At 36.5% G+C, this 15,190-nt stretch overlaps 2 protein-coding genes across 2 annotated transcripts; one reads left to right on the top strand and one right to left on the bottom strand.

The window, feature by feature from the left end:
• The first annotated feature begins 5,837 nt into the window (after positions 1-5,837).
• On the top strand, positions 5,838-11,695 carry LOC128160607 (F-box only protein 7-like). Its single transcript, XM_052823941.1, has 11 exons — positions 5,838-6,012; positions 6,678-6,802; positions 7,109-7,506; positions 8,444-8,672; positions 8,802-8,882; positions 9,340-9,429; positions 9,690-9,742; positions 9,833-9,956; positions 10,478-10,515; positions 10,714-10,888; positions 11,244-11,695. The coding sequence occupies exons 1-11, from the start codon at positions 5,885-5,887 to the stop codon at positions 11,441-11,443; spliced, it is 1,641 nt and encodes a 546-aa protein (XP_052679901.1). The 5' UTR covers positions 5,838-5,884; the 3' UTR covers positions 11,444-11,695.
• Positions 11,696-11,729: 34 nt separating this feature from the next.
• On the bottom strand, positions 11,730-14,867 carry LOC128160608 (uncharacterized). The gene is made up of 5 exons (XM_052823942.1): positions 14,715-14,867; positions 13,425-13,460; positions 12,978-13,165; positions 12,363-12,597; positions 11,730-12,007 (listed from the first exon to the last, which is right to left on the bottom strand). Exons 1-5 carry the CDS (start codon positions 14,776-14,778, stop codon positions 11,805-11,807), a joined length of 726 nt encoding a protein of 241 aa, XP_052679902.1. The 5' UTR covers positions 14,779-14,867; the 3' UTR covers positions 11,730-11,804.
• Positions 14,868-15,190: the final 323 nt, after the last annotated feature.

The raw sequence follows: 15,190 nt of genomic DNA, 5'->3' as shown, positions 1-15,190 counted from the left end.
CATCACTGCCAGTCAAACGGTGACGTAAAGGGAACCATTATATTTGTAACAATTCGTGTCCATGCTTATAAGAATGCGCTTTTAGACTCTTCATTTGCTATCATTACTTGACTTTTAAAATCTCGAAAAAGATGTTAATGCCCCATTTATCTGGGTCTAATTTGCTGTCGAATGTTCATTTTAGGGTCGAAATGACAAATTTCATTCTTCTAAGACAGTTACCGCCGCAGGTAGTGAGCATTAAGTAACGCCGTCATCCCCCTACAAAGCAGCCTCTTTGTGAAATTGACTGCTGAACGCGATCTCGTTGACATAACGTGCAATTACGCCATTAACGAGATGTCGCCAAACTCGCCGGGGTATTAGGACTTCCCGCTGGTCGTTGACGCCCATCTTGTTATCACGTGGCAAAACGTTGTATTTTCATTTTCACCACCACCCGCAACTTTTCAAAAGAGAGAGGAAAAGTAAAACACGGCCGTGTAAAAGTTGTAGGCCTTGGGGGCCAGGAACAGATACTCGGTGGGTAGGGTTACGCAGAACGCGCGTTCAGGGTAAAACGATCCGAGCAGTGAATGAGTAATTCGGGTTATTGTTGGAGTCATGTACCGGTTTACTAATTACATGAACATTTGGTGAGAGAGGACACTTTGAATATTAACCTTGAAATGTTTGAAGTTCTCTCGAATTTCAAGTTACAGTAAGGGCACACCGAATTATTGGTAGTTAGGTGCGTTTTTGCTTCATATCATTTTCACTGACCATCATTTGTAGCATTGTAAATTTCAATGACAAAAAAATAGCTATATGCATTTTACTCTTTTCATGCATTTCATAAAAATGCAATTAAAACTGCGTTAATGTGCGTAAAAAACTGCGGTCTACATAGAAAAGATTCAATTTCCTGATAAAGATCTTGGCAACTAAAAATATACAAAACAAAAAGTTTACATTAAGACTTCAAGACAATAGCGAAACCTGCATGGGTGTTCTTAGGGCGATACCCCACACAATTAGACCACAGGAAAATATAGGAGAAAGAATAAATTGATGATTGGATACCAACCGACAGCACAACGATATACTTTTATTAATTTGAAATTTAAATAACATAGTGTTAAAGAAAAATGGACAGTTGAATTTCGAAAAGTTTTATTGGTAAAGCAACTATCTTTTTTTTTTTTTTACCAAACTCAAACATTTTACAATATTTTTTCATTTAGACGCTGATAATGAAGCGAACGTTTGGTTTTTTTTACCCGGAATGAAGAATCCGGAGAAACAGCGCGTTTGGCTGAGTTGACTGCGAATTTGCATTATTGCATCGTATTACACTGACGTGCATAATAATGTGTTTATCGCTTTTTCTTTTCAAGGCCTTAAGTAAACAGTGACTGGGCACTAACCGAGCCAAACTTAGGCAGGAATTACATTTGTAGAAAAGTCAATACGCCATTGTTCCCTCGCCAATAAAACACAGTCGTTTATTACCTGCATATTACGAAACAAGAATATAAATCATGAATTAAGTTATTACTTTTATTGAAAAACGTCATTCGAGGTTTGTTTCCAGCTTCCTCTGTCGTTGTTAATGCTGCGAATACAGCATTATTGAATCCTGACGCCAGCCAAGCATGAATTAACTCACCTGATTAATGTGCGCTTTGGTCGATTTCATTATTATTAATTTTTTTTTTCATTGCAAAAAACAATTTCTTTTATTTTTCATTTATTATCTCCTCTCTCCTTTCTTTCTTTCTTTTTTAGGTTCATTTTCAAAGTTAAAAAAAAAGTACATGCATGTCAGGAAAGTTTTTCTTTGGTCCTTATTTATTCTCTGTTCTAAAAGCCGTTACTCAAAATTAAGTTAGATATTTAGGCAATGTATAAAACATGAATAGGTGCCCTTCCTTGTTTCCGGACGAGGCCAATCAGCCTTTAAGACCACGCCGACACTGGAGTCGAGATAGTACGTCCTTACCGAGAGCACCACGAGGATGTGGTCGTATTTTTGTTTAGATTGTATTAAATAGTCCCTCTTTTGACTCTATGCGGGCTAGATTTACGACTTCTGGGACGGTTCCTGCTAAAGGTACTAGTCAGGGACGACCACGAGTTGTAGGAATCTGACTACGGTCTTTGACAACTGCTTTCTTGGCTCGTCATTACGCCTATGACAGCATTCAAACAAGCGATCAGTTACCCTCATAAACATCGGGTGTCTAAGCCCGAGCAATAAGTAAGGGATTAAGGGCTGACAATGGAACACAATCTACGACACAGAAGTCTTTACGTGAGCAATTAACCGGCAGGTAAATGATCCGGGCCAAAAGTCGGGAAAGCGGTGGTCAGAGGACACCGCCCCTCGTACAGATAGCACCGGGGATCAAATTGTCAAACGAAATCAAACAGATATACAGAAAGTAATCAAATTAGGATCTGAAGATATTGTCAGTCGATTAAAGTTTGTGTTGAGACTTCCACACAATTAGTCTAAAACAGAACTCCGGTATTTGTCGCCGTTTTTTTTTCGATCTTCGATGTTCGTTTGGTCGCAATTAGCAGATGTCATAAAAACGTCATTTCAGTGACAACACTCTTCGGATAAGTCTATTTTAAAACATTTAAATCGACTGACAGAGTCGACTGAACAGAGCACCAAACAGTCAGCGTGATTGATGACATTTCAAATATTTAGAGCCAAGACAATTTCGATTCACTTAGATTTTGAAATGCGCGTAATTCATACCAGGAAAACCTCTGCACGAAGGTCTCATTAGACTGAGGTCACGTGTGAGGAGTTTACATGTAGTTAACAGAGGTCTCCCTCAAAGAGGAGATTCCGACATTTGTCTCTTTTAAGAATTGTGATTGATTATTTTTTACATGCATTTGTGATTAATGGACATTTCCTAATATTTTGTGTGTTAGTTTATAGATAGGAAATATGAATTTATTCGTTGAAAACAATGAACAATCAAGAGGGGACAACTTTTCTGCCAAATCCAGTCGTCCGGTTTCGGCGACTTTGACTTTCGGCTGCATACTATAAACTTGACCCTACGGAAGACAATGCCCTTGACACCTGAACTTGACTGAACTCTTTCCTTTCAAATAATTGAGTTATGTCAAAATTGTAGAAATAAAATGGTCAAGAGGGGTTTGTGCGTGTCACCAAAGTCAGGGGTAACATACAAGAATTCAATTCGGTGACCAAATTAAATCCGTATTAACCCCCACGTAAAAGGCTACCGGTAATAAGAATAAAGATTCTCGAGTAGACGTCAAACAACAAAAGGCAGTCAATGTTACAGAATGTCTTTAGGAAGAGGACGATATAACTTCTATAAACCATTGTAATGAGACAAACTAGATTTGTTCAATTCAATGCATGGTTTGCGTTTTATTGAAACTTATCATATATTGTATACTATACACCTGTTTTTATCATATATATGTCATATCATTTATATCGTTTGTGACTTTTTAACCAATGAATAAGAAATTAAACGGAAGGAACATGCTACATTAATGGATATCAATTGTAATAAAATCTTTTAAAATAGCGTAAAAATAATAAGAATTAAAATTATATATACCAAATACAATTAAACAAATTTTCAATATATTTAGTAATTGAAATATTTTTTATACGATATAATTTGAGTTGATTGTCTTATTTACACTTTATGTAATCCAGATATAAGTTAAATTGGTCGGTTTGTTTAGTTCATTGTTCGTTTGATGACAGTCATACTATAGATTCGTTCGCAGATAAAAAGCCGGGAAATGAAGTCAAACGGAAGGCATCCCGGGTCCGCCATTAACAGGGTTTGCAAAACTTGGTCTAATTAAAAGAATGACTTTTAGTTATGAGACTTCGCTCGGCAGATGGAAATAAAATTCAAAAATAACAAGAGTAGAGCACACGTGCTCTGAAGAACAGAAGAGAATAGCTGATTTCTATGGAAATTACCCCCGTGTAATGGTGCTAATGAATGCAGTGTTCGGTACCGTAAATTCTAAAGTCGAACCAGGAAAAAAATCAGAGATAGAAACATTCAATTAAACTCGCAATCAACACTCCTTAATTGACGATTTTCATTCATAAAAATGAATTATAGGAAAATAGTCGCAAGAGATACAACTGTTAATGACGAGAAATAGGAGCCCATTATCATGAAATGAAGTGCGAAGATGTTCAATGAATGCAGGCCCCTGTCATCCGTATAGATGACCAGACGCTAAAGTGCACGTGCAGCTTGACACAGATAGATCTGGGAAAGTACAGGGATACCTTAAGCGGACCGGGTCATTGACCTATTGACATACATCATGCATAGCTAATGCAGGAAGCCAATATTCATATACTATAGTATTTATTTAAACAAACATTTTCAAATTGGACTAGACTTTATGATATACATTGTAATTAAATTATGTCGAGTGTATATATATATTATTGAACATTTCTACCCACGGGTACTTAAATATACAATATTTATCAATATTTCATTGAGAAAAATTACTGATAGGGATTCACTCGATGATCATTGACATTTTAAATGGACAATATTGTTGCCTCTTGCTGTAACAGGCACTGTGTGGTTAATCTCTCAAGAATTTCACATCCCGGAAAAAAAATAAATTATAGAAAATTTTTTTGAATTCGACATATTGGTTGTAAGTGGAGTGAACCAAATTATTCAACATTCAATTTTCAAATAAACAAGAACTAAGTTTAGTTTTTGGTCGCATTCCGGGTAAATTTCGTAGAATGTTTCGATATAGCATTATAAATATTTATTTTATACAGCTGTCAGCGATTTTTCTCCTTTAAAAATTCAATATCCGGAAAGAAATAATTGAAACTAATCATCGCTTAAGTAATACAAAATTGCTTTTAACGTCATAACATTTCAATTAGTGTAAGTTGTTGATTTAAGGTAATAGATAACTGGTAGTTGATTTAATTAATAATCAAGGGGTGTAATAGACAGGTGCTCGGCCGGGGCGCACATGACGGGGGCAGAGGGGTTCGGCAGATAGCAGGATGTTCATTCACTCCCCTCTTGTGCTCTATCATTAGGGGACCGTCTTTCCTTGGAATAGATAGAGAGGCGACATCAGATTACCTATTCGCCGTGTAGCACCTGACAGATTAGAACGTGGAAACGGAGGTTCTTTTATTTTATAAATTGATTAATTTTGTTGTGTACATGTGTTTTTTATATTTCTTTTTTTTAAATTTGTGTTATGTATTTTGTTTCGAATTATTATTTTTTCATTTATTGATCCATTAAATAAAGCTATTTTAATTCTTGAAGATACCTTTAAAACAATAAATACATGAACAATTTTTCAAACATAATGAAAATTGCTGTCGCTGTAAGATTTGATTTAATTGTATTAAATGGTATAATTTATTATTTTGTGAGGGTGGTATATTTTCCTAATTTTATGAAATATACATATACTTTTACTTCTATTTCATTAATTAAATTAGAAATTATTTGTTTGTTTTTACTTTGATATTTCCTTTGTTCCCCCAAAAGACAAACCACCTATCATGTCTATATATTTCCTTAAATCCTGTATCAATTCTTTTATAAACAGTTTACGGTTTAAAAGGGGTTTCCACTATGATGCCTTTTGTGTCCATGATTCAAAACTGTATTGTTTAATAATTAACACAGTATAGATCATCATTTAGTCATGTAATTTTCATATCCGTGTTTTTTTATTTCGTTCAGCAAACACCCGAACGGTCATGTTAAAAGAGAGACAACTCTCTTACCCATTGTGTCAAAGTTGGAACTCTTTTTTTTAGGAGTTATGAAAAGACTTTAATAATTTTCACCAAGCTTCCCTGGAGGACTTACTTATGATGAAGTTTCGTATAAAGTACAGAACTGTTAGTCGCACAGTCCAGTTGGATGGGGATGAATCCGAGCTAACACTCTCCCATATGCTGGCCGCCGTATCCAACACGTTCTCTGATATATTGACAGGGTAACAATCTCTTTTTATCGCAATTAGACAATAGTTCTCTATTGCTACTCTGTTTACAAATAGATGCATGGTATGCGAAATTAGCACAGATGCTTGCTGCAATATATAATGTAGCCCTTTCCGGTTTTTTTATATCTAAAATTTGCCCCCCCCCCCCCCCCCCCAACGAAAAAGGCAGAGGAATACATCAGTATTGCCAGAGACATAAATCTATGCCGTTGCAAGCATAAAAATTATAATTCTTATTCGTATATGAAAACCTAGCCTAATCATTTTGATGAAAAATTAAACCCCAAAAATACAATGTCAAAATTTAATCATCATTAAATCTATATCACTATATCAAATGGCGAATATATTTAATGATGTGAGATCCTTAGCCTAAAAATATTTTATTTCTTTTTTTTAATGCTGCAATTTTTAAAATTTGAATAAATTTTATCAATAATATTAATATATTAAATAATAAGTTTAATGAGCTGCTCCAAGACATTTCATTCCCTAATGCTATAATGATTTTACCAATCTTTATATTTTATTTCATTAATATTACAGATTAACAGTTTTCAGTTCATGAAATGTTTATACATGTACATGTATGTACAAGTAACTGTCAAGTATTACCTTCACATTACAGATAGATAATTGTTTCTTGTCCATTACAGGTCATTTTATTTGAGTCTGAATAAGAAGGATTGCCTTGGTGATGATGACCAGACCCTAAAATCCCTGGGGCTGGTGTCGGGGGACCTGATACACCTAGTTAGCACTGACCCAGATAATGTCCAAGGTAACACTACCACAATGTACTTTACAGTGGTCAGGTATACTAGGGGGTTAGTACATGCACAAAAGAATATCATTTCTGGTACATGTACTAAGGTTTCAATTTGTTTTTAGAAATTTAGGCTAAGCCACTATTTGGGTATTGTCTGTGAATATGATTTCAGCAAGAGTAACAATGATTATAATTTTGGGTTTAGATGCAGCAATTTCAAGTTAAATAATGAAAAAATTTGCATTTTATTCGGATATTAATAAACATTTATTGCAATTGTCAAAACAAGATTACATGTAGTACTTTACTGCTTTATAGAAATTCAGCAACCAGCCTCTGGGCAACAAAGCAACAGACCCCTGGGGTTGCCAGATCTTGCCACAAGTTCTTCAAGCACCAGTGAGCAACCTTCCACATCCATACCAGGTCAACAGTTAGGCCAAACATCCACAAGCAAACATATTGATGAAATGGAGGCAGAACATTTCCAAAGTGGGGTAATGAATTTCCAAAGTGAGGCTGTGAATCCGTTGGACCTGGCTGTTGTCACTCAATGTCTCAGTGAGCCGAGACTGTGCTGCGAGTCCACTCCTGGCAGACTGCCAGCCCTGCTCACTGAGTTGTACTCGGACGCTCAGTGTAGGTTTTATGAAGAGGCACTCTGTTTGGTTCTCCATGTATTGATGTTGGAAGCGGGATACCAGCCAAGTATACTTGTAAGTACTTAGTTAAGAAGGAAATATGACCTGTCATATTTGTAAGTGGAGGTGCAGGTTGCTGTCAGCGACCGTCGTAAGTCGTGTCTTTTGTTGCACGGACTCAAGTATCCTCAGGGGCATGGAGAGAGTAAGTAATAAAGTACAAGTAAGTACATTTGTAAGGGTGTAACATATATTGCTTATCTGATCTAATTAAGGCTCAATTCAGAGTGATAGCTGTCACCATCTGTGTGTAATTGTATTATACGTGTAAACTATGGGCTGGAAATTCAAATTATTTAATCTAATATTTTTTATGCCACCCTTCGAAGAAGGGAGGGCATATTGCTTTGCTGCTGTCTGTCGGTCGGTCGGTCTGTCGGTCGGTATAATATCTAGGTCAATTTCGATATTGGGTACAATCGAGCAATTTTCGACAGAGTTATGGCCCTTGGACGAAGAAAAATTCCAGTAATTTGCAGTTTCCGCTCATTTTCTTCGCAGAGGATGAACATATTGGAATGAAATTTGATATACAAGTTTATCATGATAATATCTAGGTCATGTTTGATATTGGGTATAATTGAGAAATTTTCGACAGAGTTATGGCCCTTGGACGTAGAAAAATTCCAGTTATTTGCAGTTTCCGCTCATTTTCTTCGCAGAGGATGAACATATTGATATGAAATTTGGTATACAGGTTATCTAAATAATATCTAGGTCAAGTTTGATTTTGGGTATGATAGAGCAATTTTCGACAGAGTTATGGCTCTTGGACATAGAAATATTTCAGTTATTTGCAGTTTACGTTCATTTTCTTTGTGGATGTTTCCAAGGGAGGGGGGCATAAGTGTTTCACAAACATCTCTTGTTATTTTAAAGCTGGAATTCCTTTGCATGTAGGACCTCATACATACAATGAATAAGACCACCTCAAAGTATTGTCTCGTTTCAGAACTCGGTCAGCAGCTCTACAGACACACAGACAGACACAGACGGGATGGGCTGTGGACCAGAGAGAAGTCAGGGGTCAGACTTAGGCCAGGGGTCAGACTTCTCTCCCACGCCTTCCTGGAGACGGCAAGCCCCAGCCTTCTACTGTCTGGAGTACACTCACCCCTCAAGTGGCCCCACTGTATACACAGTTACAGCAGTCCCCATGGGGGCCTCTCTTGTTGTGCATGGTAATTCTGAGATAAGGCACTGTTACACGCATTCTAACATATATTTAAAGCTTTAATGACAAATAAGAGAGTTTTCTAAACATAACATTCACCATTGATTTTGTAGTTGTTCAATGTTTGATATTTCAGGACTTGTCAAAATTGATGAAAATGTGGATAAATGTAAATGTCAGATTAAGACCAAGGACTTTGTACAGGAACTAGCCCCAGGTATTACAAGTAGAAAAATCCAAAATGTTAAGGTGGTATGGGACACCTCCATATTGTAATGTACTTCCTTTCAAAATTAACAAAGAAATCAAGTATACCAGTAATTTTTTGAATTATTTCTCTCCCAGCATTGTAACATAACAGCAAAGTGCAATGGTTTAGAGCGAATCTGAAGTCACAAGTTTAAATCCCAACAGGGCTTTTATGCTTTTTATCTTTTCAAAAATTTACATTTTTTTTATCATCAAATATTATGAAATTGTAAAATTCTAAAATGGTTTAAGTAAGGTATTTTGTTAATAATATACTTTTATCCACACTAATAAGTGTCCGATATCACCATAAAAGTGTTTGTGAATTAAATGGAGTAATATAAGTTGATATCAATGATTTGATTGTGTATGTATACCAGTGTCTTGGTGTTAGTACTATATGAGGTTTTTGTATTATTCTACAGAAGCAGGTGCTTGTTATCAGAACTTACCCCAAGTGTCTCGGATATTCAAGGATGCTATATGCTTACCTCTACAGCAGAAATACAGAGAGGGTAGGTTGGATTTTAACCTTGTGTTGGTATTTGGATACAAGACTGCCTAGGACATTACCACATCTTGTTATAATCATTTGGACTAAAAGTGATATTGCTTGACATAAATATGATTGTAGAAGTATGATTTAATGTATAGAGGGAAAAACTGAAGAAGTTTATTTACTTCATAATGGAAAAATTTCAAAAGAACAAAATTTCAAAAAATCGTTTTCTGTTAAAAATGCAAAAATTATGCAAAAACTCCTTCTATTTTACAGCAATGAATTTAGTACCTCTTCATGGAATTCAAGCTCTAAGTAATGAGTTAAAGGTAAGTAGAAAGACAATAACACAATTTTCTACTTTCTTTCATATGGGAATTACAGTTTGATGTTGACCTACAACTGTTGTTTTCTTGTAGCTAAAGATTCTTGGTCACTTAGATGTTCTGAGTCTGTTAACAATGTCACAAGTCTGTAAAGAGTTCCATGGACTCAGTAATGACAGATTTATTTGGAGACGTCTTTTCTTGTACCACTTTGGTAGTGAGTATTCTTAATTGATTAAGCTTTACTTTGATGTATTTCATTTTATTTTCAATGTTATAGCATGCACATGACAATGCTGTATCGATAATTCATAAAATAATTAATCTATCTTTTCTATTAAGAGGAAGATACATTTATCTGTATCTGCACATTCTGGACCATATGTTTTGTTTGAACCTAGTGAAGAGCAAAAACATTAATGTCTATGTAAACTTTATAAGAGGTCAAGAGGTGAACCGTCATATTCATGATGTCACAATGATCTTCATACATGCTTATGTTTTGACCGTTGCATTTCTATGAACACAAAATTACTGCAATGTTTGTAATTTTTTTATGATTTGATTTTCTCGAACGTAAGTATAAGAGCTGATTACAATGTTGAAAATTTCATTGGGGTATGAACTTGGTTGGTACATGATCAATTTTTATGACTTTACATGATTTGATCTTATAACCAACCAAGTTCATACCCCTGTGAACTTTTTAACACTGTTTATTTCTTAAATTTATTTCAGATCGAGCTCAGAATGTATTGAACCAGAATTGGAAAGAGGTAAAACATTCAATCATGCATGTTCTTTGACATATATTGCTATACATGTACTACCAGTGACTGAAAATCAGATGTAAGTACATGTATGAACTGTTTGTTGATGCACATTCATTCATAAAATTGACAGGTCTAGAGAGATGTAGGAAAATATAGTAAGAAAAAAATTGTCTGTCCATTGAATGATTCTTTACTTTTCAGTTGTATAAGGCAGAGTATCGAATCAGAAAGCAGCACAGGAAGTGGCTCAGTCAGATGACCACACTCGTGCCCCCCTTCATTCCCGCTGACCCGTACACCCAGCGGGTTCCTCCGCTGGCCCCGTTCAGTCCTGGAATGATCGGAGGGGATTACGACCTTTACCCCCAGTTCCATGGTAAGTAGATTGTTATGTATTCTGTGATTTTACAATATGAGTGAAAGGGTAACGGAAGATCTACTTAGTACAGGTATAATTAAATCACCCTCTCCAACTGATAAACATAGATACATGTTTAAATTAGTGCATTTGAAGCCCAGCATTTTTATGAATTTCATTTTATCATATTGAAAAGAAGCATCTGAAAAATGCAACAGAATAATGATTTTCAAAAAAAATTATTAGAATAGTAAAGATATTCATAGAAAGCATCAAAATGTTTTTTCAGCTCATTTGTATTCTTTGACGTATTCTATTAATTTGTATTCTATTAATACATGTAACATATATTAATCATGGATGTCTTTTGTAGGTGTGCCTAACCCTTTATTTGGTCGTCGGGGAGGAAGATTTCCTGACCTAAGGCCGCGGTTTGACCCGTTTGGTCCAGGACAGAATTTCCCTCCAGGTCCTGGAGGAGGGTTTCAGGATGGACAGAGAGGAGGTTCTAGGTTACAGGGCGGGTCAAGGTCAGGCAACTCATGGCTCGGGGGAGGACCTAGGTGGTTCTAATCAAGGGACGCTCAATGAGGACAATTAGCTCATCAGACAGGTTCTCCATGTTATTGCTGTGTTCATACATGTATGAGAAGAGTCTTAACTGTGTCAAAAACAACTCCATGCACCGGTACATATTGATTACTGGTACAAGTATTTTTTTCTGATTGATTGGTACGTTACCATGGAGATTGATCCTTGGTTGTACCAAGTAAGATGTTCCTTTCTTGTTACTGTTGTTAATCATTAAATATAAAACAAGTTTAATGGAGACATTTGTTATATATCATAAAAGAAAGAACAAGTTTCTGTAGTTTTTATTCACTAAGGCAGTATATATACATTGAGATCACCCCTCGTCTTCATCCTCGTCCCTCTACAACGTGGGTGGCAGGTCTGGGCTAGCGAATGGAGACAGGCACTTCTTCGCACTCTCTCTCCATATCGTACCCTCGGGACAGTTCAGCACGTAGGCCGTGCCCCCCGCAGCACACTGGATGAACTTGGAGGCGTCGGGGTGGGGGAAGTAGATTTCGTCTGTAGGCTGTGTTGTATTGGGGCATTTCTGACGAGAATAGTCTGAAATTAAAGCATCGGATTAAATGTAAAAATGTCTGTTGAGACCTTTCATTCAGAACATGTGTGAACATCTACATTGAAGTGGTACATGTACGTTTGTGTAAATAATATAAATGTAAAAAAATCACAATTTGGCAGTATGTCTGAATCAGAAATTGCTTTCCAATCAAGACTAGTAATTTGACAGTAACATGTTACATGTGAAAGTGTTTATGATATGTGTGTACCAGTGTCTGATACAAGTTTTGCTGTGAATAGGTACAAATATACAATAACCTGTATAACTAAATAATACTACTATATTTGGACGTTATACCTGTGTTACCTGTGGTCACCTGTCACTGTACACGCTTACCTGGAGCCACGGTGGTGACGACATTGGGTGAGGGCTGACTTCCGGTGAGGACGGTGTAAACACAGGACTCCCGACCCTGGTCCCACACCAAGGGAGAGGGGCAGGTCATGATGTTAACCTGCATGACCCCCTCACACATCATAAAGCGGGACGGGTCGTTGGGGTAAGGGAAGAAGATCTTTTTGGCGGCTACAACGTCTTGTGTGCAAGGATTCGTCACTGCTGGTAGAGGCGCCTGGAATCAGGAATACGTCATTTACCACTTGATAACCATGAACAAATGTCAGTTATGATTGTATCGTTTATATATGTATATTGTGTAGGCAAAAATGTTTGGAAGGAGGGGGGTTAACAAAGGAAGATGGGATTTTCAATTAAGGAAGATTGGGATATATCCAGTCAGAACAACTTTCCTCAAGTCAATACTCGGCGTCAAGTCAGAGTTTTTACCTCAAGTTTATGCACCTTTATTTTAAGGATTGGAGTTGAGGAAAGAGTGACTGGAAAATTTTGGTGACGGTGGGGCATGACACACAGTGAAATGTTCTACATGGAGGCATCTTTTTTGAAAGACTTTGACGGTCTGAGTGTTGGTGGGTTGGGTGAGATACTGACCGTGGTGGTCACGGGATGGGCACACTGGGTGACTGACGGGTTGTACTCCTTGCCCGCGGGGCACTGGATGATGTACATCTCCCCGTCCTTTGTACACTGGATGAACTTGGCGGCGTCGTGGGGGTGGGGGTAGTACAGCTGTTGGTCGGGGTTATGTTGGCAGGGGTTAGCGACGTTCGACCACGTGTCTGTCAGAGCCAAAACAAAAAGTACAGGAAAAACTGTCACTAGCCTAAAGACTAAATATATTGCTACATGTATTATGAATATTATATCATTTAATATTAATGTCATTATATTATCATATATCATTTTATTTGCTATCTAAGCAAACATCACGAAATAAAAACTATTAAGTAAAATTTTTGTTTTATGAACATTTGATAATGTGTTACGTAATATTTAAGAATGAGTCCTGTTAATAAAAAAATCATAAACTTAACGTACCTCCACAATTCGGAACTAATCCAGCTTGTCGCTCTTCTGTTATCAACAAAAGAAACACAAGATGTAATATAAGTAGTATGCATTAAATACACAGATTAATTTGATAAAAGGCATCACTCGCAAAAAGTCATAAGCTAAAAACTACCTGCAATATACATGTGTATATATCTATTACTTTGTCTTTAACCTAAAAAAAATAAAGAAATTCAAAGTGGCCAAATTCCAAGGAAACTAATGAAATAAGAATTTCCTGGTAATATGCACATCTACACATTGTGTTCTAAACCCAACAAAAAGTTTCTCTAAATTCCATGCAGCGGTTTTAGGGAGTTGTGCTTACAAAATGTTCATTACTAAATTCAATACATGGCCAAAGTTCCAAGATCAAATGGCTCAAAATTTCCAGAAAAATACTGGAATTAAGATTGTTTGGTATTATCATTCATGTCTACACATTGTGTCCTAAATGCCTACAAAGAAGAGATAGCTGGGGGCTACAAGAACATCGCTCTAAACTCTTTGACAATGACCATGGAAAAAGAACTGGCTACTGTACTTAAACGCAATTACTGTAGACTTCAATATGTAGATTTGAACTTGCGACTTCGTGCATTCGAAACGTACCGGACGTCCTTAACATATAGATGTAACAGTTACTGCTAATGTTAGATCACAATAAAAGTTGAATAAGATGGTAATTAGTATTATAATACTGGTTTCATCAAAATTTGTTTTTAAACGATGTTTGCAGCTTCATCAAAATATTGGTCTATATCATATATTGTTATACTTTCATGTTAAATACTGAAATCTGATTGGTTAAGACGCAGTTAATAATATTTACTATTACCCTCAGCGTTAGCAACGCACTTGGCAACGGGTAACATTAAAAAATGTTACATGCGCGAAAATTATGCGCGTACGGTTCGCTGTAGAATTCACGTTATTCCTATATAAAAGCAGCAAAATTTTCTTTAAGATTTTAAAAAAGACATTCAGTATAACAAAATAAATAGTGCCTGTTTGGGAGGATAACAGTTTAAATTGACACCCCTCGAAAACCATTGTCAACCTCCGCTTCGCGTCGGTTGACAATGGTTTTCGAGGGGTGTCAATTTCAACTGTTACCCTCCCAAACAGGCACTATTTATATAGTAGTCCATGCAAAGTACTGGATGCCTGCCACGTGGTTTTCGGTCTCATTTTTAGGGGGTGGCTGGTGATTGTGTTCGAATAGAATATCAAAATCCACTTTAAATAGTTGGAATAGAAGTTGAATTGAAGAATTACCTGGAAATTCCCAGCTTAATTTCCACAGGTTAAGGAGAGAATATATCACTAAACAAAACCTCATTTTAGTAGATGTCGTTGTGTCTTTCAGAGTGCCCCGATCATTAAGTGCCCGAGATAACTTTTGACCCAGAGAGAACCAGACAAAACGCACTGGTCGTAAGAGATAACGGAATTGGTGACCGTGGGCCTTGTGCTGTAATAGGCCAGATCTTTGGTATACTAAATCGTGGGGGCTGGACCTCCAGGTCTCTTCTATCATAATATGGATTGCGTAATTTATACTTGCATGAAAATTCTCTTTAAAAATTTCAATTTCGTTGTGTATGTTTGTATTTCGTTCTATAACTGCCGGTGTGTTTAGCATTTTTAGTATGCATTTTTCTATTCCCTTTGTCTTCATCTATTGCATCATTGTGTTATTATTTTTAGGTACTCACAGGTTTTATTGCACAATGTGATTACAGTTTCCGATG

Source organism: Crassostrea angulata, chromosome 8 (assembly GCF_025612915.1).
Source record: "Crassostrea angulata isolate pt1a10 chromosome 8, ASM2561291v2, whole genome shotgun sequence".
Classification (NCBI taxonomy): Eukaryota; Metazoa; Mollusca; class Bivalvia; order Ostreida; family Ostreidae; genus Magallana; species Magallana angulata.
The sequence above is the reverse complement of the archived record's forward strand: the minus strand, read 5'-3'. Positions and strand labels throughout refer to the sequence as shown.